Here is a 22,937-nt window from a genome sequence, read left to right as displayed (position 1 = left end):
CTTTATCCCTACAATAAATTCCCTGCCTTTGAGCAGGAATCGAAGCCACTACATCCTTTGCTGTCATAGCCAGCAGGATTTTACCCCTCCGAGGCCAGCAGGCTGCTCCTGTGTCCCTTTAAGACAAATGCGTGCTCTTGCCAGACATCGAGGCAGCTTCCTTGTGTATTAGGAAACTGATGTCTTCGATAGGTCTGGCTTAATGGGACTTACTAGTTGTTGAGTGCTGGCAAAGGGCTAAACTGAGAAGAAGGTGCAAAGTACTTGCATGCTGTGAGTAGTTCACAAGATATACTGGCAAAGCCACGCCATGGTGGAAAGCCTGGAGGAAGGAATGATTCAGGGTGCTGCAACTGAACCCTTAAGGAGGGATGTGCTGTGAGGAGTATGGTGATTTGGCAAAGCAGGTTGAGAAGTCATTTGAAAAACCAAAGGTCCAGCTGGTCCATGTGGCCCAGTAGGCTGGGGCAGGTCCCTGTCAGCAGAAATAGTAACTCCAGCCACGTGGGATTTCCTGGCTCAGGAGAGCTGGTGCCCATTTCTCACCAGCTATGTACAGCCTTTGGTGGGAATCCAGGGCAAGACCCAGACTTGTCCTTCTGCATAATGTGTGGTGAGAAATCTCTGCGGCTTGGTCCCCAACACGTTAGGAGAGCTGTAGGTGAGGCTGCAATGAAAAAGCTTTAGGGAGAGCCACTGGGAAGATGGAAATTAGCTCTCTCCCTAAGACTTGCTGAAAGCTTTTAGAGAGGCAGTATGAGTGAAGACCGGGGGAAGAGACAAAAATTGTTGTAATAAAATCATGTGGCCAAGTGGCAGGGTAAGAGGTGGGCTGAAAAACAAAGACTAAATGCAAGTTTTAGAAAACAGGTACAGGCATTTCGTATAGTAGAAAACCAGAGAAAAAATTAACTAAAGTAACAGAGTCCTTGCATCAAGTATTTCAGCACAGAGTGAGGGATGTTCCCGGTACGGGCTGTGCATGCAGTATCATTACCAGTGGCTCAGATTAACACTGGAAATCCTGGCAGCTTTACATGTACCTAGGGACTCAGAAATCTGAATCTGGGTTTTGCAGCTTAAGCTGCTTTCCAGTGGTGAGGCACAGAAAATTGTTGGAAGGTGCTTGGGTCCTGTTAGCAGTCATCAAACACTGCCCACTTACAGCAGTAAGCCTGTAGGCTCCTGAACTCTCATAGTAGACCTTGGACCCCCACGGTGTCAAAACAAGTTGCCTGTCCTGATAATCACAGACTTCTGGCTTGTCTGTCCATTCTAGCTTGAGTCTTGGCTCATTCCTGGGTCTGCTGCCCTCACTCAAATGGTCCTTGGGTCCTTTCTTCTGTGCCTATGAACATCTGTCCTCACAAAAACAAGGACCAAAGGAGCAGTTCTTGTGGCAATCCCTTCCTCAGAAACGTCAGGAATGTTCCAGGTATTTATGTGTTGCAATGCATGATCTTCTCTGATGAGACCTAACAGCATCTAAAGCTGCAAGAAAGATGAGGGGGTTTACCTTGTTTACATCTTCCTATGTCTGGATTAGCTAACCTTCCTACTTTTTGAACTATTAGGTTTTTAAAAAGGAGCATATACAAACCAAATCTTGCAGTCCTTACTAAAGTTCATGGTGACCTTGGCTGAGAAGAGTTTACAGGACTTGTTCTGGTATTAAATATCCAATGAACTGTGTTGAATGAGCAGAGAATAAAGTTTTTAGTAACTCACACAAATGTAACACCTAAAACTACATTCTGCAGAAGGAACAGAGAAAAGTCAAAATGAACTTAAATTTCATTTAGTAAAATACTAGTTTCATTTAAAAAAAAGTGTGTTGGTTGATAATTTCTTTTTTTCTTTGTAGAGTTCTCAGCAATCTCACAAACTCTCATCCTCTAGTAGTGTGTTGTGGTGTGTGTGGTTTTTTTATGATAATGATGCTCAGGTGGTTTAAATAAGGCCAGATTAAAACATGCAGTGTTTGGGGGATTACTTAACTGCTGTCACCTGACCTACAGTCTCTCTCTCCATTTCAGGTGCCTAACTTCATCAACACAACACTCCCACCCCATGAACAGGTGACGGCTCAGGAGATAGACAGCTACTTCAGACAGGAGCTCATCTACAAGAGGAATGAAAGAATGGGGAAGAGAGTGATGGCACTTTTAAGGGAGAACGCAGACAAGAGCTTCTTCTTTGCCTTTGGAGCAGGTATGGTGTGAATTTTTATGGTTTACTCAGTTATCATGATTGGAAGTGGTTTGAATGCTTCATGATTTTGCCTCTGGTCCTGTGGAAAGATTTCTTAGGGGACTTCCCTTTGAAGCAGAAAGGCTTTTGTTTGTCTAAACCTGCTTCTGAAATGCTGTGAGTTGTTGTAGGAGGTGGGTCTGAGTCCAGCCAGGCTGTGGGCAGGCTGCACTCCTTTGCTTTCCATCTGATTGTAGGTGAAGCTGTTAATGCTTTTGATGCTGTTGTGTCTGTTCCATTCCCAGCCCAACCTGTGGGCTGCTTGAGTTATGTTTTGGCCCAGCCAGGTGTATGAGATGGTTGAAGTGCTTTTGAATTTGCAAGCCCAGGTACCGATGGAAGTGGGAATACAAACTTGGCTGTGGTATAGGCACATGTGTGTGGCTCAGGGTGCTGGCCTGGGGTTTCAAACCTTTTGGAGTTACTGCAGTCAGACTTTCTGGGTGACTTAGCTACCTTGGTGGTGTGTCTGTAGAGACTGGCTGTTTCTGGAGCTTGCACAAGTGCATGAGTTATGTGTGTAGCTGAAGACTAACATTTTAAATTACTATGTAAAATTCCAATGTGTCCCTCTGCCTGCTTAAATTCTCTCCGTGAAGTTTGCAGAACAAAGATGTCTGTAGTACTTCTGTGAGTCTGTGACAGTATGTGCTGCTGTCCTTTCTCTCCCTTTTTTAATTATTCTTTTTTTTCCATTTCCAATGGAATTCACGTTTCTGTGTGATAAGAGTATGAATAATAACTGTTCAGGCCTCAATTCAACAGAATTCTGAGGACCGGCTTAAGTGGCTCTTTGAGCTCCTTTGACTTCAAGGCAGCCTGAGATTGTCATGCCGAGAACTGATCTGCTCCTCCTGCTCCCTCTCCTTGACAATTTCTCATTTGTGACAGAACTTTGCTTCTCATCCCATGGCTCTCGCTATGAACTTTGGCAACAACTCACCTTTTGCTACTCACTTCAGTGGGAATTTTGATTAAAGACTGTGGGGTTTAGCAGAGATACATTCATTTTGATGTATTTATTTTTTGAGTGTATCCAGACAGAATTTTCCCAAGCTTATTTAATCTCAAGCTTGCCTGGTATTTCTGTCCAAGGAGTTTTGCTCAACTGTTTTTACAGTAGGAAAATATATTGTGATGGCTCGTAATTGGACAGGGATTCATGAAAAACAGCTTGTCTAACCCATGGAGCGAGGTTTATCAGAGATTATCGAATGTGATGGTTTTGATGTAGTCTCCACTTCTGGAACTCCCTTAAGGACTTTATACTGGAGCTGGAAGGATAAACTGTGGATCATTGCCCACTTGCCCTGCTCTGTACACACTTTTCCTGGACATCAGTTACAGACCACAGCTTGAGACAGGATCTTGGACTAGATGAGTCATGGATCCAGTGCACTGCAGCTATTTGTATGTGCTAATAACAGAAATGAAATTAAGCAAATGGATACTAATTACACATTGCTTTCTATAGAAAGTCACATCTAAGTTGTGGGAGGTTTGAGCTTTCATTCCCTGTCCCCATCGGTAGGCATCTACCTGAAACTCCTGGGCAGCATCACTTGGGAAAGCTGGCTCATAAAGAGCAAGTCTTGCTTTGTCCTTTACTCTCCATTTTTGACGATGTTGAAAACAGCCTTTGTTGATGGGTTATTTCTTTTTCCCAGCACTGACTGTAGAACAGAAGAGACACATGCAGCGGGATTTATTGAAAACCAGGGTGTGGGAGATGCTAAGGAAAGCTTTTTGTTTTGGGTTCTTTGTTCCAGCATCCCTTTGGCCTTTCTCACTAAAGCGGGCCGTCCCTGCAGGCCATCCCTACTTTAAGTACAATTAATTCCTCCTCTCTTCTCTGGAGTGTTTTTTCTTCATGCAGTAAGTACTGAGAAAATTATTAATTTTTCAATGCCAAAACTTTTATATGGCCAAAGTGTAAGCAAGTTCATTTTCTCTCATGATTCAAATGCAGTTTTTCTGCTGAAGGTTCTAACATCTACTTCTCGCATGTTAAGGTGTTTTTTTGATATGTGCTTGAGTGGTGAATTCAAATTGTTTTCTAAAACTTTGAGGGTTTGGTTTTGCTCTTTATAAAAGTAAAGGGTGTTTTTGATGAAAGTTGAGGCTTTCACATATTCCCATGAATTCTGAAGTGCAAAATTTTAGGACTGCACCTTTGGTTAGGACAGGCATGGTAGAGTCTGCAGGAGTGCATTTGCTCTCAGAACAGTGCAAAAGTTATTTGACTTCATTTAAGATTCTGCATATTTAAGACTGACATGATGGCAGGGAGATAATTTGAAAAAATATTCTGGATAATGTACTCTAAAAGGTATTGTTCTTATGCTAAGCATGATCTCTGCATTAATCTGTTTATTTTGAGATATTGCAACTAATGAATGAATAATAATTTAATTATATATGTATATTATGAATTGGTTTCCAAATTTCATAATCTCCAACGTAATTTCTGGGAAGACAAGAATTGAATAAAACTATGCTGGCAAATAAAATTGGGAAAATAAGTATTGTCCTAAATAAGAAAATAAGCCTGTTGTGAGAAAAGCACCTTGGAAAAACTTCACCAAACACAACGTTACGTTATCCAGTGTAAGCTCAGTTTCCACCTGGCTGGATGAAAACATGTGGGTGGAGGGAGATGTGGCAATTCCTCTCACCAGATTGAAACAACCTTCACGTAAGGCAAGATCCCACACCCTGGTCACAGCAGATCTGGCAGGTCAGGTCACCACTGGAAACATCCCCACTGGTTTCAGATGGAAGAGGATCAAACCCAAGGAAAGGTACAAGAAATAGAAATTGTGTGGAAATTGGTGCAGAGTGCCACTTGGGTACAGCAGGAGTCACCCCAAGAAAAACACTGCTGTTTTTCTGAAGAATGCTTATTTCCCAGTAAAGCTGTGGCCGTTGGGCTGATTGGAGTATAGCAGGCAATTAATGTAGTTGCCTGTGTGACTCTGCATGTTTATGGCCTGGTTATTAGCTATTTTATACGTAGAATTTCTACCTTCTTCATCCTGCCTTGCTTTTAAATTAAGGTTGATCAAAATCTTTCAGCTGATAGTTTTTTCAGTAGAATATTGGGCATTTGAAAAAAACGGAGTTTTTCTGTTTGCTTCTGAAAAAGCAAGTCCACTTCTTGCAGATGTCAGTCAAAATCCCAAGTGCTTGCGTGTTGTGGTTCTCCTTGGTAAACTGGGATTCCTGCTTAAACTGTTTTGATATGTGCCATTTAGAGCTGAGCTGCAAAGACCTCGTGGTGCATCGTAGAGGAAGTGGTTGAGAGTCTGGTCCGTAGCTGAGCATGAGGCTGTGAAACATCGAACAGCCAAGTCCTGGGGATGAGGGAGTGGTAAGGGGACAGGCATTTGAATATCCAAGCAAGCTGAGATAAAGCAGTTTTTAGATCCACAAAGTGAAACAAAGAATTTTTATACTGTTGAAAGATTATTTGTTTTTTGTTTGTTTTTTTTTTTTGTTCCAGTCAGAAGCATTAAAACAAAAAAATTACACAATTCTAAATGGAGCTTTTCAGTTTTCTACCATTTCTAAAAAAAAAAAGTTGACTTTTCAATAGATTTCCCCCTTCCCCACCTTCCATGGCATTACTCACAATTTAAATGCATTGGAGCAGTTCAGATTTTTAATTTATTCCTTTATAAAACACATAGAAGTGAAAATAGCCATTTATTCTTTCTACTTTCATTTCTTTCTCCTCTCCAAGAAAAATACAGGCTTTGAGTAAAATGGGACCCAGCTCTATACCCAGCTCTGTACACTTCATTCTTCTCCTGCCAGGGTTTACCATATTCAGACTTAACATGAAAATCTCACCATACCTGTATTCACCGTAACTATACTCTAGTAATGAAACAGCGTTTATTGTTTGTGCGGTTAAATGACATTTTTCAGGTAGTAGGCATGGTAATTTTTCCCTTTGAATGAATAAAAGTAGCTAAATAGAGTACTTTCAAGTAAAATTTGGGGGTTTGTTTGGGTTTCGTGTCTTGAAAATCCATCCTGAATTGCTAGGAATTATTGATTCATAATAACAGTGAAGCACCTTAGACCTGATATGTACAGGCAATTTATAAAGGTCCATTTACAGTCAAGAAAGAGAGATGCAGCCAAGAGCACATGGGCTGTTAAAAAGAGTTAATATTTTGGCAACTGAGGCTATACACATGAAGTCAATGTTTAAGAAAAAAATCACTCTGGTTTATTTCATTTTTATGGGCAAATAATTTTCAAGTAACACTTATGATAACAGATGGATAAATTTATGTCTGCAGTTAATTTGAACGATAATTTCCTTAGGATGTTTTACTTACTTGCATTTCTTTCTTGCTTTCTTTTATGAGATCTGTCAGTTTTGTAGCTGAGAGTTGGATTTACTGCTTCAGAAATTCGGATGCTGCTCCAGTTCACGATGTTTATTAGCAGCCAAATCAGTAGGCTTTAAGGCAGTGGTTTTGGTTATTTAAAATAATAAATATATCATGGAGAATATTCTTTTAGTGCTGAGAGAGTTGAAATGCAAGTAGCATAGCATCTCCCACAGCAAGAGAGGAATCAAACTGTCTCTGGACCACAGTCCTGTGGTGGAGGAAAGCACGTGTTTCCCCACCCCACCGGGTCCAGGCAGCTCCCTGTGTCTGAGGGGTGAGAGAAGACCCGGGCTGTTGTCCATGGTGGGTGGAAGCCAGAGCAGGCTGGTGACCACCACGCCCGATGAAGTCAATGTGTGTTAACAGGGATCAATGTGGGTAAAAGTCTGATCTCTCTTGCTCAGCTGTAGGCTTAGGTGGCTGAGACTAGGTACCTACTTGCTGGATTACGCTTAAATTTCTGAGATGTTCTACAAGGAAAAAAAAAGGTACAGGTTCTGTTGTAGATGTCTGTGTGCTCCCATGAAAACAGAGGAGTTCGTCCCAGAGTAGGAACAGCAGAAGTAGATTTTGATCGTTTCTGTGCTCAGAACAGGTGAATTGCTTCCGCACCCTGTGGAGTTTTCTCAGCCAGCATTGGGCAGGCATCATCATCAGTAATGAGTCTGATCATCATAAATTAGACTGTTAACAATAGTCATAGAATCATAGAATAGTTTGGGTTGGAAGGGACCTTTAAAGGTCATCTAGTCCAACCTCCCAAACAATAGTGTTACATATTGTTTCCAAAGTCTTTTGTAAAAGTTATCTCGTGGTTCTTCATAATTGGACTCAGAAGTGGGTTGCATTGTGTTTTCACTAGGGAAGGAGAGAATTGTGCAACTTTTCTATGGGCTGAGTTTGGTGTGAGAGCACAGCGAGAATATAAAATCTCCTTGTCCTAGTCCTCGGCTCCAGCTCTTTCCTTTTGTCCTCTCTACAAAGAATTCCCAAGGGGAATTTCAGCGCATGTCATTTTAGATACTGGAGATACCAAAGATAGGAACAGGCTCAGCCTTTGCCTTCTGGAGTGAGTAGGGAGTGACAGACATCTCCAAGGTGAGTCAGGTCTCACATGGTCCTGATCACCACTGAGATGTGCTTATTTTTCTCCAAAAACTAAAGAGCACCTGGGGAGATACCCAGATGATGTAGCTGTCTTGAACAGGCTTCATCCATGGCTAAAAAGGTGAGCACAACTGAGATGAATCATGATGACTGTTGAATCTGGGTAGAGGGGGAAGATGGCAGGGAGGTGGAGGTGGGATTTTTATGTTACTGGAAACCATATTTCTACTCTGCAGTTTGGGAAAGAAAAGGAAGTGATGGATACTATACACAGCTTAAACGCAAGTAATTAAAATCCAGAGAACCTTTGTGAAAGCCATTAGCACCTGCCACCAGATCTGGCATTCAAGTTCACATATGTTACTTGAAAGTGTTTTTTCAAAAGGGAAATGCCTTGAAGCCAACTGCACATTGAGGGCTGGGGATTTACAGATGTTGAATATGCAAATAGCTGTTTTGCACTCTCAACTGATGCAATGTTGCGTGCAAATTGGGCACGAAGTTACAGCCGCTGTTGTGCCACTGGGAGCCAACTCAGCCTGGCATCAGAAGTCTGGTCTTCCGTCTTCCAGGACTGTGTAGCTCTTTCCCACTTCCATTCTTCATCTTGGATCCTCTGTAGAGCATAAAAGACAAAAAGGAGGGGAAAAAATAAAGAAATAAAACACTTGCAGGCTGGAATATAAAGAGACTTTATCCCTCGGGTCAGGCGTCCTGGTCCAACACTGATTAGTGGTGCTACTGACATCACTAGCACAGTTCATCAACGGGTTGTCTCAGTGGAGCAAGAAGTTGGTGACCAGGAGATTGAACTTGGCGAGCCTACAAAAGAGAAGAAAAGGGTGGATTAACTGTTTGCAGATGCTAGAATTCCCTCTGCTCGTGTTTATTTGGGCATCCAGATGCTTATAGTGAGGTCAGCCTGTTTTTGTGTATGAACTTCTTTTACTGTTAGTTCTTAAGGCAAAGTATCACTTTGCTTTTAAAAATAGACTTGCATGCTAATTTTGACCAAAACCATGTAATTGATTCATTTAAAAGTCTGCATTAAACAGGCAATGCCTAATTCTCTTTTCAGACACTCTGTTGTAAATCAGGAGATACTCCACTGGGGAAAACCTTGTTCCAAGTGCAAATCCAGCCTGTAGCCTTTTAAAATAAAAAAAAAATCGGTGGAACTTTTTTTTGTGTACATTGATCTTGTATAATATGGAGGTTTGGAAGCCCCTGAGTATTTGCTTCTCACCTGAAGCTTAAATCAGCAAAGAGAGAGCGCCTGAGTTAAGGAGGCCAAAATAAACCTGCCTGTACTACCCTATTGTGAAAAGGGAACTACTGTTCTGAAGGCTGATTCCTGTAATTCTGATTTAAGAAAAAATCCTGTTGTATAACAAGATATTAATCGTAGAAACACAGTATAGCATATGCAATGGTGAAAGCTATCTTGAGGCTGCTGTCACCTGTACCAACCAAGGAAGGCAGGAGACATAGCAAGTGAAAGAACAGATTTGTGTAATTTGTTTTTTCTCCTGCTGTGTCACCACCTAAACTGTTGAGGGAAGATGGACAAGCCCTGGGACTCCCTTTGGTGGTCTGATGGAGAATTCATCGTGCTCAACGGGGAGCCCTGCCAGGCCACTTCTCACTGTTTTCATCGTTGCTCCACTGAAGGAAGGTACAGCCCCAAATCCAAATCCAGGCCTTTATGTTTCCTAGTTGCAAGTATTCAAGTAAACGTTAAAAGCAAGCAAAATGGGCTTTGCAAACCACAGTGTATACGTTTGCCATCTCCGGTGTAATTCTTCCTGTGATGAATAGGAAAAGTTGCCTGTATGCAGTAGGATTTTGGTTTAAAGAAACACATACATTAATGTCAAGTCCTCTGGGTCCCTGACATTTTCATATTGTATTTATTATTACGCTTGTGCCAAGTTCTACTGTATAAGTCTAATTCTGCCTGCCTGTTCTCAAAGAAAAAGCTGTATTGGCCCCTCCTGTCCTATAATATCGAGATTTTGGCTATGCTCTTGCTGTATTTCTTCTCAACATTTGAGATGTAAAAATGTAGACATAATTCAGGAAATTTTCTCTTTTCAGAACTGCAAAGAATCATGAGAGATTTACACCCAGGCTTAAGCACTGTGCTGAACAGGAACAGGCTTAAACGTGGGATGAAATACTCTTTTACCCACACATGCAAGAACTTACTATGGATCCACAGGCCACCCTGTAAGCTCTCAGGAGACCAGGCAGAGGTCCCACATAACTCTAGATTTCATAATGGGAGTGTTGAAATCAATATATGGATGCCAGACAACTCATCACTTTCCATCCCAAAACTGTCTCATCAGAAAATTCCCAACCAGCCTGAACAGTGCTATTGGGAAGATTTTAAAAGGGCAACGTGGAGAACCCAAAGACTGGCAATGTTCCTTTGACACTGAGGTTTCTGTGGGATGCTCATGTGAAGAGGCAAACAGGATACATATTGCAAAGGGTGTAAGGATCTTGTCTCAGCTGGGATACCTTTGTGTAGTACCTGCAGTGATTAAGATGTCTCCACACCCAAGGGTACTTCCAGTTGCCCTGCTGCATGTTGCTGTCCCAGAGCAGAAGGAAATTTGGCTACTCAGTTTCCTTAAATTTAGAGCCTGGTATGCTAGCACAAATCCTTCAGTAGTGTTTTGTGTTAATGCAAGTTGATGGGGTTGACAGGGGTTCATGTTCCTTTCTGCTGCCCCTCCTGCCTGAGTGTGTACTGCAGTGGAGGAGCACAGATGTCCCAAGGCATCTTAGACCACTGTAGCTGTATCCCCTGCAGCTCTATTGTCAAAGCCTCAGGCTCTTAGAGCAGGAGCTGGGAAGGGAATTTAGTAGAGCAAGGAACCAGTTTGTACTGCTCGTGGTGTTGGTCTCCTACAGGTTCAAACCATTTCTGTCCAATTTTGGAGCCAAGTTGCAGGAGGACTGCATATGGAGAAGAACCAGTGATGATCTTGATGCACAGGAAAGACAGTGCATGACTGCTGGCTGGAGTTAGTTGTTTTGCAAAAGTAGATCTGAAACTGAAAGCTTTAAAAAGCCTGTCTGTAATTTATTTATATTTCTTGAGGTTTTTTACTGGTATGGAAACTGGGACTGGAAATCTCATTAAACTGGGCGTTCTTGTGTGAGTTCCAGGTTTTCTTGGTCATGGTTATGCCAGGAATACCATCACTGCAAACTTGCTGAGAAAGGATTTATGGATTTGGGATCAGATCCTATTCTCACTAAATTAATGGTAGTTCTGCAACTGACATCAAGGTGACTGGCATGTGCACCTGGATGAGACAACACTTATTTGTCATTCCAGTTCTTTAATGTAGGCTGCTACTTTCACGTTACTGGAAAACATCAATACCCTCTTTATAAGCCTGTTTAAATCCCAGTTCCATTGTTATTTTCTCTGGTAGATCAGAAGAGACATGTCAAGGAAAAGAAAACGTGTGCACAATATACCTCTGCCCAAGAAAAATATTTAAATATCAGAAATGTAAAGTGAAGACAGAATTACTTAGAGAGGCAGAAGGGAAATAATTAGAGCTCCAGCCAACAAGAAGAGATGTCGTAAACTTTAGTTATTCACCTCTCTTAGACATTCAAAACACAAACTCTGCCACTGTTCAGCCATTTTATAGAGGCATGTAGAAAGCAACAGAGGTCTGTTGGACAAAATTGCTCTGGTGGCAACTAAACCTAGGCTCAAACCCAAGTCCAATAGCTAAGCTGCCATCTGAAGCTGGAAGAAGTTTGGGCTCGTGCCTGGGTCTTGGCTCCCTTTCTGATCTATGCGATAGACCTAATGAAACCCTGAGTCTGGACTTGACTGATGGAGAGTGAGAAGCAAGTCCAACCTGTGGAAAATTTTGCTATTTCAAAACGGTTTTTAAAAAGGTGACTAACAAAATTTGAAAATATGGGAATTCTTAGCAAAAATGGAGAGCACTGGTGCGCTGGCACTGGGGTGCTGCTTTTGGTAGAAGCTCCAGAACTGTGGCTGCTGGAAGCCCACAGGTGACTGGATTGGGGGTAGGTAGCCCTGGAGGTCTAGCATTTGGTAGACAAGTTTGGTAAAGAGTTGTGAACTGAAACATGGCAAAAATATGATTGCAGAAGTATCAAGCTTTATTCCTATCTATTTCAGACAGGCAGTGGGAAAGAGGTGGCAGATGAATGAGCAAAAAGCCAGATAAATCAGTCTCAGAACTTCTGCTTTTCAAGAGATTTTCAATGAGACCTACAAATGCTTTGGTTTCAATAAACTGTTATTCACTGAAAATTATTCTGCCAGAAAACTTCCAAACACCTTTTTAATCTAAACACCACATCTTGGTGGAGTTCGACTTTGGATCTGTCCCTGGCGGAAAAGTGAAATCTCCATCATTTTCCTGGAATAATGTTGCAGGACTGAAACCTGTGTGACTTGTATCTAAAATAAATAACCTGAGTATTTTTAGTATTTTTTCTGTACTATATTATGGGAAATACCTTAAATACTGAGGTTTGCAGACTTTTTCAAATTATATTTATACACTGAAGGTAAATGGAGAGAAAAATCAAATGCCACCACTGGGTTAACTCAGTATGAAATTCAGCACCAGTTTTCAGTATTTGTGCAGAATTCATATTCATTTTGAGTTTTTCTTTGAGGTGTTTGAGGCACAGTTAAACTGCTGTGAGGTTCTTATCACTTAGCAATCGGGTCTGGTTCCAGTTGAAAATTTTGCAGTACCTCTCACTGGGAGGATTGGTTTAAAAGGAACAGAAATCTGCCAAAGAAATAAAGACTTCATTATTGACATCAATGCTATTTTTAATCTGGTTTCCTAAGGAAATGAGGCTTAAGCAATCACAGTGTTTGTGAGTATGTGTGTGTATACATAGGTGTGTGTGAATGTCTTTCCCCCTCGTAAATTTTTTCATCTGTTGGCTGATTATAACCAAACTTGACAGATGGCTAGAGTCTCCAAGATAACAAGTTCTTGCATGCTTCATGAAAATAAGTGATTGGATAGAAGAAACAGAAATTCATAGTGTGCATCCACTGAAAGAGCACAGCATGAGCTCAACTTTTATTAGATCTCAGAAAATCCCTATGGGAGAGGGAGGCGAGACACATCTCCATAGACAACTGCGCTTTATTGGTTCCTCTGCGTGCAGGAGGATGTATTGTGTAGTACATACATCAGTCATGGCATGGTTTGAACCGAACAATGGTGTTTAGAGTAAATATTTATTATCTAGAATATCTCAGGAGCCACACGTTACCTCTGGGTTGCCCTCTAATGAGCTGTTCACTCTCAAGGCCAGAGTGATATCAGGGAGCAGGTTTGTAAATGTGACTGAGGCATGGCTCCAGGATTCTCTATAAACCTAATGAGTCGTGGGCACTCAAACTGTGCAACCTTGCCAAGTGTGCCATCAACCATGCCCAAAAATGTTCTTAAGTAGCCATGGGGTGAAAAGAGCATCAGAAACTCCTACGAGTCCAGGAGGCAGCCTGGGGCAGCATTCCTGTGTGCAGAGTTCAGGAACACTTTCCCCAGAATGAAGGTCATTCCCTTGAGAGCTGAAACAGCTCACCCTGGCAATGGGGAACAAAATTAAGAAGCAAAAGAAAGAGTAAAGCGTGATCTGGAGGAAAGCAGTTTTGCAACATTAGCTTATCAGACAAGCAGATGGTTGTCACTTGGCAGTTGGAGAAGGTGCTCGGAAAACATTGTGATGAGGACAGTACTTGAAACCTTTCCAGAGCAAAATATAAATAGGGATCAGAAAAGCCAAGCCAGAGTTAGTTCTTAATTAATTTTTTTTTTCCTTGAGGTTGAAAATTATATATCTAGTGTCTTGGTAACAGTGATAACTGTTGGGTGGGACTCTCCCTTTTGAACTGTAGGTGTCTGAAAGTTCAGGGTATCTTCTGTGTAAGATCATCAGGTTCCTTTCAAACCCTCAAAGGACAAATCCTCCCACTTATCTCAGATGCATATTTTAAGATGGAAGGAATTGCTCTCTGGAGACATCTTTCCACCGACTACAGAGGAAACCTAGAAAACTGGCCTCCAACAGATGCCTGACTCTCAGATGAGTGGGATTAATTGAATCCTGAGAGCAGGAGTCAAGAATTCAGGGTGTTTTGTCCTTACCTCTACCTGACCTTGAGCAAGCTGTTCAGTGTATTAAGAGCTCCCTGAGCATTGCTGCCAATGGCAGAGCCTTAGTCCTAAGGAAAAATTGCAAGCAGGAGACTGACACAGGATTGCTTTTCATCAAGCCTTGGAGAGCACCTTGGCATGGACTCTAGGGGAAAAGAAAGCCCTCTGCCACCAGCCCTTGAAAACTCATCCAGGGCTAGGTTTCCTTGTTGTGGGAGAGGGAGCTGTAAGCTCCCCCATAGCAGTGCACAACTTTAGCATCCTGTCATGTGGTACGGTTGAAGCCCAAGGCTGGCCAACTATTTTGTTCACTGTTCAGATCCCCCTGTGAGCTCCAGAGCTCAGAGCAAGCTTTCCATCTTTGTGATTGCATAGAAGAGATGGATTCAGATGTGCAGAAGTGTAAAGCATTTCCATCTTTCCTCACCTCTTGGCTGGAGAGAGAGAAAGCCACTTTGATGCAAGCACAGTCATTCATAAGCCTGGTCTGTCTGGAGCTGTGCAAAGCAACAGAACTGCTGGCAAAAGAGCAGACTCTCATTTCTGTTCATCAAGGATGGTTATCCCTTTTGCAAGGAAAGAAGCAAGTAGTCAAAACCAAAAAAAATATTTTGACATACCGTGTGTCTGATTTTTCACTGTTCTCTTAAAGCAGCAACCAGGCCAAATCCATTTAAGTGCTGTCAATGAGGAGTGATTCAGACCTGGAGACCCTTTGAAATAGCCTTCTGATATAACTTGTCTTTCTGCGTGCAAGACTTAGAGAAAAACATCAAGGTGTGTCAGTGGGTTTTTTGTTTTGGTTTTTTAGTATTATATAGAGACTCACCAGATAGTCTCCCCTGTGGGGCCACTCGCCAGGTCTGTAGTATTTATTCAGCATCTCCCTGAAACACCAACGTTTTAGAAGTTGTCTTCCTGAATTTACATTCCCAGTTCAATCATCTCCCACACAATAAAAGCTCCAGTGTTGGCTTGCTTTTAACTTCTGTGCTGCGCAGCACTCCCATCAAAAGGGAGCCCTTCCTCCTGGTTTTTTGTTTTTCCTAATAGCTGTCAATCACCCTGCTTGCCTTTGCCCAAAGTTTGTTGTCTTTACAGTTGGTCACAGCTTGAGCTACCAAAAACCTCGCTGAGCTTGACGGGGTATTCTGTTAGCCTAACCCTAACACACGATCTTCCACCTCCCCGGCACACAAAGGGCCTTTTCATTGGCCCACCGCAGCTTGAAGATTTCATTTCGTGTGTTACAATTAATCTGTATTTATTGCCACTTATCTTAAATGGCTAACAATATCAAGAGTTTAAAAAGTGCTTTTAATGTCAAACTGGGTCAATTAAAACTCTACTTAAAATATTTGCAAAACTTCTAGCCTGAAAGTTGCCCCCTTGTTCTGCTGTCAACCAAAATGTTTTAAATAAATACACGCAGCTTGAGGAGACTGACATTTGGTAAAACTCCCCTTGATATTTTAGTAGAATCCAGGATTAATTTCTTTACTCCTACATTCAGTCCTCTTTTTTTTTTTTTCCAACGAGAAAAATTAATACTATTTTAGGTGGTTATAACTCTTTTAAAGATTGTTTTGATCAATTAAAAAAACTCAGGAGATAGCTTCAAAACTTTTAATGCCAAAAGAGACCATTAGATTGATCAATCTTATCTCCTGGAATTTCATCCTGTTCTGTTGACCCTAATAGCGTGTGTTTAACTCTGAGCTTCAAATCAATGGGCCACAAGTAACAATTTTTTTTTTTTTTTACACTCCTTCAGTATTGTCTGTGGGCATGTGAAATAAAGTACTAGAACTTAAAATGTTAAAGAGTTAAATAATGAAAGAGCAGCTTTTACTCATGTATGTTGAGTTTTACTGAAGGTTGAAGATGGCTGGAGGGATCCACTTTTTCCCCTTCCAGAAAAGCCCCCAGTTTTGCCTTGAACTTTTTTTTTTTCTAAAGCTCAGTTTGCAGGACAGCCTTAATAAATTATGTGAAATAAGTGCTGATGTACTGCTCGTGAGAACTCTGAACTCTTACGTAGTTCTGCCAAGGTGGCACTGTGTTAGGATGGTGACATGTATCACATGGAGAAGTCCCAAGAGGGACCCCCAGGTAGAGCTTAGTTGTATTGGATGCAGTAGACTCACAGATAAGCGAGATCCCAGGCTGGGGGAATTAACTACCTAAACTAAAGGTCTGTCCACATGGAGCTATTTGGACTTTCAGCTCTGATCCTCAAACACTTAAGCTTTCCATGAGCAGCAGCATTAATGAAGCTTGGTTTCCTATGGTTTTAGGTCATTTGCTTGGATTCCCAGCAGTCTAATAAGGTTTGAACTGTAGCTGAGGCATGTCTATTAATTAGGGTATTCATATTATCTTTATGGGTCTCTGATGTCCCTAATAAGGCTCACCCTGCAACTTTCCTTTCTGCAGGAGAGATCGGCAAGTCTCTATCCAGCCATCTGTTTTCATAAAATATATAAGAAAGGACTGTCTTGGAGACAGCTACTCTTCTGTCTAATAGATTTGAAATTTGCCCATGGGTTCAGAGTATTTCAGGGGAGATCATAAAAACAAAAGCATATGCACAAAGGGACAGCAGGATCCTGTAGCATCATGCTCTTTGGAAACAAGGTTAAAATTAAATTGCCATATTTGTGCAGTATAAATATTGCACAACTTGAAGACACCAAATTATTTTCATCACTTCTTTAGTCATTTCTTCTTGTAGGATATTTAATTGAACAAATCTGGCTTTCTCAAATGATCTGTAAGTCCATTTTTATAGGTTAGGAATGGAAACACATCTTGAAGAATTGCTTTTTTATAAGAAAGAACATGAAAATATGGGGGTTTTTTGCTGCTTGCCATCCATAAAAAGAGTGTGATTATGTCAATTTGGAGGAAAGCAATTGTTCTTCAATATCAATATTCTAATGAATGCAGAGATACTGGCTTGTGGATGTGCTTTTGTTGCTCATTAGTTCCTGTCCTATTCATATTGGTTTTGGTTTTGTTTTTAATCTTAGTCACTGTATCAAGAAGCCAAATGATGCTGATAACTAATTGCATCCCAAGAATGGCAAACAGCACAAAGGTGACAGCTTGCAAACAAGTCATAGGCTGAAATATGTTCACATGAACTTTTTTTTTTTTGGTGCTTTCAAGCAGGAATACTGTGAGTTTCCCATTACTGCTTTTTCATCCTCAGATAACTGAGTCCTGTGAGCCTGGTTTCAGATATGTGTGGCACAGAGCCTTAGGTGGCCCTGATTCATTTTTATTTTCCTCTTTGGATCTGACAATAATGTCTCACTTGAACAGGTCAGGTTTGAGATCTTTTTGAAGATGGTTGCCTTTGGCAATGTTAACCGAGGCCTCAACAGGCTCTTATCCTGAACAAGAACTACTGCCTTAGACTGACCTTTTGTTAAAAATCTTTCGTTTCCTCAAAGAACCTTTAAGAGACTGCATGTTAGTATTCAGAGCTTTCTTGCACAGATCTGGGTACCAAAGTGCTCTGGCCAGCTTACAGGAGGTCAGTGATGACAAGCTGAGAAGTGTAACACCAGGGAGGTGAAAACTCTGAAATTCGGTGGCAGTGTGTAGTAAGGGAGGAAACTAGTTGCAGTTTCTCATCAGATGGACTATCCTAGCTCTAAAAATCTCTGCAAGGAACATTTGAACCCATGGACTAATTTCCCTTGAATTTGATGGAAGGTGGAAGCTCATGTGGTTAGGTTCCTGTTTGGAAAGAGGTGGCTTTGGCAAGAGGAGGAAGTTTCTGTTAATGTTCTCATTCAGGAAAAGCCTGTGATGTAAAGAGTGAGTTTGAGTTTACTACTTATTGGAAAAGGAACTCATTCTCCAAACATGGATCTTTAGGAAAAAACACTTTGCTGGTTCCACTGATCAGGAAAAAACTTGTATTTTAATGCTATTTTCTACTAAACTTAAGTGTTCAGGATTCTACTGGCTCTCAGCTCCTCATCTGCTTCCATTGATTCGGCAAAGGAACCTTTGCCAAGTTTGGCTGAAACGAAGGAGGGACTTGACTGAGTCTCACCAAGGAGCCAGCACAAAGGAGGTTGGGTACCAGTCCAGTATGGCACGGGCACCATTGTAGTATTAACAGAATACAAACACAGTTGTGTTGGAAATCTTTTCCTGCTGGGTGAGAAAGGGAAATGAATACAGGAAAATAAAGCTTGAGTCTTAAAAGGGAAGGGGCTTTAAGTGCAGTCTAGTTACAGGCTTGGATCACTGTAACTGTGGGAAAATGTGATGAAACTGTGTACCCAAGCACATTTTCTTCTTTTTTTCTTTTTTTTTTTTTTCCCCTTCTCCTGGTTAATTCTGCACTGTTGTACATAAGCAGGCAATGATAGATTGTCCCAGTGCATAGTATTGAAGAGAGCTGGATTTAATTGTCCTGCATTTATTGTACAAAAGGAATGAATTATGAGCCACTTTACAACATCTCCAGTGAAAGTGATTATCAACACTGGTCCTCACCAGAGATATAACTCTGTCAAGCAGACTCCCTCCTCTCTTGGGTTCCTCGGAAAAAGCTCATGAATTTGCCGTCTCCTGCCAGTGAAAGCTCAGGGTGAAACACAAAACCAAAAGCTGCCAATAGCTATATATTCAGTTCAGATGTTGTAGGAATTTCTTACTCCATTTTTTTTTCTTTTTCCTGAGTGGAAGATTGGTGAGGATTTTTGGAGCATTCAACCGAAATAGCGCAGCAGAATGTATTCCCAGTTGATTGCTCTTTTGATTTTGTAGGTGAACTGTGTGGTTGAGAAGACTTGGGTGTTGGCTTTAATTAGCTTTTACTAGGGCTCATAGACACTTACAATGCAATTGGTCACAAATCCATGGAAAGGCACCCTTCACCCACACACACCCAACCATACCTCATAGCTGTTTTCACGTGGCTCCTCCCTGCAATGCACAGAAAATCCCAGAAATAGGTTTAAGCCAAGGCAGATGTATAAAAGGAATGTTATGAGCTCTGCCTCCGAGACATTGTACAATAACTCATTTGCAGAAGAGCAGGGAGTTTTGCTCTTTACGTTTTCTGTTGACTACTGTGGCGTAATAAAGGACAGCCATATGAATTGCAGAGACCGTAACATTGCCTGCCAGAAAGATATTTTCGGAGGGATGCTCCCCAACGTTGCAGAACAACAGCTGCAAGGGGAGATTTTGTGTTAGGGTTTGTTTAGATCTGCAGAATTATTTTCAGGACCTTCAAGAGAGCTGGCTCACGCTTTGTCCTTTGAGGAGCTGTAGGTCCTGTCCCCTCTGCTGGTGGGTTTCTTGTGCTGCCTGGCAAACAAACATAAGATTCCTATGTGCTCACAGATATTTTTATGCCTGGGATAGCCCAGATAAACAAGTGATTGAGCACATAGAGATAACAATGTGTACACAACTGTGCAGACTCTTATAAAAAGGTGCCTTTCTGCACCCCTCCACATGAACAAATTTCACATGGAGTTATCAACAGGTCTACAATTGCCAGAAAGTCTGTTCTTGAGAGGAAGAAGAAAAAAGAAAAAAAAAACAACAACAAAACACAAAACCAAAACAAAACAACAACAACAAAAAACAAACAAACAAAAAAAAAAAAAAAAAAAAACAAAAAAAAAAAACCCAAAAAAGCTGTAAAAAGCCCTGGACTCTAATGGCACTACCAGGTAGCATGTGCAATTCATTTAACTATGAGTCTACAAATGTGTTAGCTCATAGCTGTGGTAACACTCATGGCAGCAGTCCCCAGGCTGAAAATTGTCCTGCTAATTAAGAGCAGCTAAGAACAGAGGTTATGTGGAGTGTCATAGCGACAGGTCATGAATTAGGAGAGGAGCGTTTGTGGTCACATCTTCTGTATGCAGAGAATTATTTTTGAAATAATTCCCTATGTAACTGTGCTCATGCTTTCTGGAAAATTGGCTGTTTAATGCACAAACTAGTGAACAGTCTTTCATTTCTTCTGCTCTGTCATTCAAATGATTGACTGTAAGTCAGAGGAATATCAGCTGCAACAGAGAAGATTTACCTTATGTTTTGTGGACTGAAAAGATTGTCTGAACTTTGAACGGAGTTGCTGGGAAAAGTTGTAGAGTTAAATGGCTGGATGAGTCTTCCATAGGATAGGAAGTCACGGGTGGGCAGTTGTCCATTATCAAGAAATGGGCCAGAGTGTCCTGGGTAACAGCTGGATAACAACCTTGTGACAAAATGGTCCTTCACTCCGGAATGCCACTTCATGGTGGCTTTTTTGTAGGAATATAAAGGAAAGGTTCTTTGGGGAGGGGGGTGGGGAGGAACCCAACACAGTAGGATCAATATTCTATGCTGTGAGACTTTTCACTTTTTCCTTTGCAAATAGCTGTTTGCCTGGTGGCTGCTAGATTCATTTGGGATGTGGGAAACAGAAGTTCATGCCTATTCTCGATTCTTGAGTTAATACAAGAAACTAGGTGTTTGATTTGCTTTTGGAGTAATTACTGCAGGAGGAGGACGGCGACGGATGTATCATCCTCAAGAAGAGCTGTTCCAGAGCGTTATCACATAGCAGCTTACTGCATGTTACCTATCATGGCATTGCTCTTCTTAGGATCCAGTACATGCAGATCCAAGGGCTAGATTTCCAAGTAACCAAAATCTTAAGACAGTTTGGCTCTTTAGTCAGATAGAAGTTAAGTGCTCAATAACTAAGAGCCTCTGCTGAGGGCTAGATTTTCAAAAGGCCTGAGCCCTAGACAGCAGTTCTGAAAATCTGGCAATTTCAGTGCGAGCCTGGCTTTAGAAACCTTTTATATCTTCATTGAGCACAAAGGGACAGTCTGTCTTGTAAGTTTGTGCCTTCATTAGGAGGAACCGAACCCCATTGATTTCAGCATGCATTATGGCTGGATCAGACTTCTTCAGTGTGTGACCTGTTAGCACCATAGTTAAAAGCACTGCCATGGCAACAAGGGCAGCAACCCCGATGGCAGGGGAATGGGAAATGGTGTGAGGTGAAGAAGGGACATCCTCTTCTCGTTGACTGAGATTTGTCTGTAATAGAAAAGGGGGGAAAAAAGCTTGGTAAGTCAAGTGGCTTGATTCGTAAGTGAACTTACTCTAAAGTAAACACAATGCTGTATGTGTCTCATTTGCCAGTGAGATCATCTGTTTCTTTGTTAGGGAAGAAAATGTGTTTCCCTTCCAAGTCCAGGGCCACTCAGGCAATTTACATGAACAAATAAAGATGAGGTTTAGCAGCACTAAATAAATAAAATACAACTCTAAGTGGCCACCAAAGAACAGAGCTGCTCAAATGGAATAGTACTGGGATGTGAGCCAGGTGGCTGCTGTTTGCCATGCCTGCTTACAATTCCCCATCCAAGCACTGCTCAGATTCTTCTTGCTGAGGTCAGGTTTATGGCTGTAGCAAAACATACTGGGAGATAAACAAGCAATGCTACAGATGAACAGCAGGGCAGAGAACGTAAAGTAAATCTGTGCCTTAGCCATGGTCTTTACAGAAAGTAGTTGGGCTCTTGCCAGAGCAGCATAGATCGAGGCTGACTACCGCAATGACTATTCATCTCTTGGTAAAAGCAGTGGATGTCTTGTTTCTGACATCTTTTACCAGCTGCGTCCTATAGTTGTTCAAATGTATTAAATGGAGTTGTTCCTAATTTTCTCCTCTCTGAGATTAGGATCTGGCCACCCTTTATTTCAGTGCTTCTAGCCATGGAGCAGGTGCATAAAATATCTCACACATGGGGAAAAAATGAGAACACTCCACCTCAGAGCTGCATTTCATTGTGGATTCAGCTAACATGTAAAGGCTCTAAGTGCTGTTGGTTCATTGCTATTTCCTCATTGCATTAAGAACTGATGTGAGTAAATATCATCTGGATAGGACTCTTTCTCCTTCCATTTCCAACTCAGATTGCACATCTTCCAGTCTGGCACAGAATTGGCCGCAGTGAGTGGGGCACCATGACATGCCAGGTGTCTCTAGTACAGCTCAGTTTTGGGAGTGAGACTGCACTTGAGCAAATCTGAACCTTATGTAAAACTGTTACCCCTCAAAATGCCTCGTACCACTCATGAGCAAATCACTCCCATGCTCTACTCGTTATGTAGCTTCCCCGTGTAATTCCAGGGTCCACGTCTGAGATGGAGTCACGTCCGGGGCATTAGTCCAAGCAAAGAGAAACATGTCTGTCTGTTCTGTAGTCATGACTTTTAGCAAAAGCTATGTGTTAGCTCCACCCGTGGTGTGGGAGGCCTGAGAGTATGGGATGGCTCTTGAACTGGCTTGACTATGGTTTATGAACAGATCCTTATTTCCACTGAGTGGGGAGATGACACACCTTGCTATGACCAAGTAGCTGAGCCAACACAGAAGTGGTTCTCTGGTCTGCTCTGGAGTGAATGCCATAGCACTTGTAAATTTAAACTAGAGGAGCAGAAGTGCTGTAGGGTTTAGTATCTGTTCAACATACAGGAATGTAGCTGAGTGGTGGAAACTCTGCAGTGGAGAATTGGTCCCCCCACCCTGCCTGTTGCAAGAGAAGTGTTGTCTCCTGCTCCTCTCAGGATCTCATGTCCACAACTGAGCAAATTGTTTCTGCAATGAATTTATCTCAAATGAGTTAGTTGCCTAAAATGCAGATGTTTCATCAATAGCCAGCAGAAATGGGCACCTCCAAAGTTACTTCACCCATCCTAGTACAGTTCTTTAAGGTGCCAGAACTTACTTTCTCTGTTTGCATTTCACTGCTTTCTTTGACAACAGAGGAAGCCAATAGGACTATCTTAAATCAAACATCTACTGTTTAGATGGCTAATGCTGGATGGGATTAATCTCTCCAAGAATACCCTCTAATCTGAGTTTCTTCTGTATTTATAGCTGTCCCTGACTTTCCAGTCTGAAAATCGCTGTGTGCAATCTGAACTTAGATCAAAG

General features: G+C 41.7%; 1 protein-coding gene across 1 annotated transcript in view; it reads left to right on the top strand.

Moving 5' to 3' along the window:
* LOC104169267 (metalloprotease TIKI2-like) overlaps positions 1-22,937 on the top strand; it is a gene marked incomplete at its 5' end in the record, with an annotated part of 132,130 nt that overhangs the window by 15,533 nt on the left and 93,660 nt on the right. Inside the window, one exon of the mRNA XM_009710152.1 lies at positions 2,037-2,211. Coding sequence (XP_009708454.1) covers positions 2,037-2,211 — 175 coding nt within the window. The remainder of the gene's footprint in view (positions 1-2,036; positions 2,212-22,937) is intronic.

The sequence above is a fragment of the Cariama cristata genome, unplaced genomic scaffold, assembly GCF_000690535.1.
Source record: "Cariama cristata isolate BGI_N322 unplaced genomic scaffold, ASM69053v1 scaffold1171, whole genome shotgun sequence".
NCBI classification, from domain to species: Eukaryota; Metazoa; Chordata; class Aves; order Cariamiformes; family Cariamidae; genus Cariama; species Cariama cristata.
The sequence above is the reverse complement of the archived record's forward strand: the minus strand, read 5'-3'. Positions and strand labels throughout refer to the sequence as shown.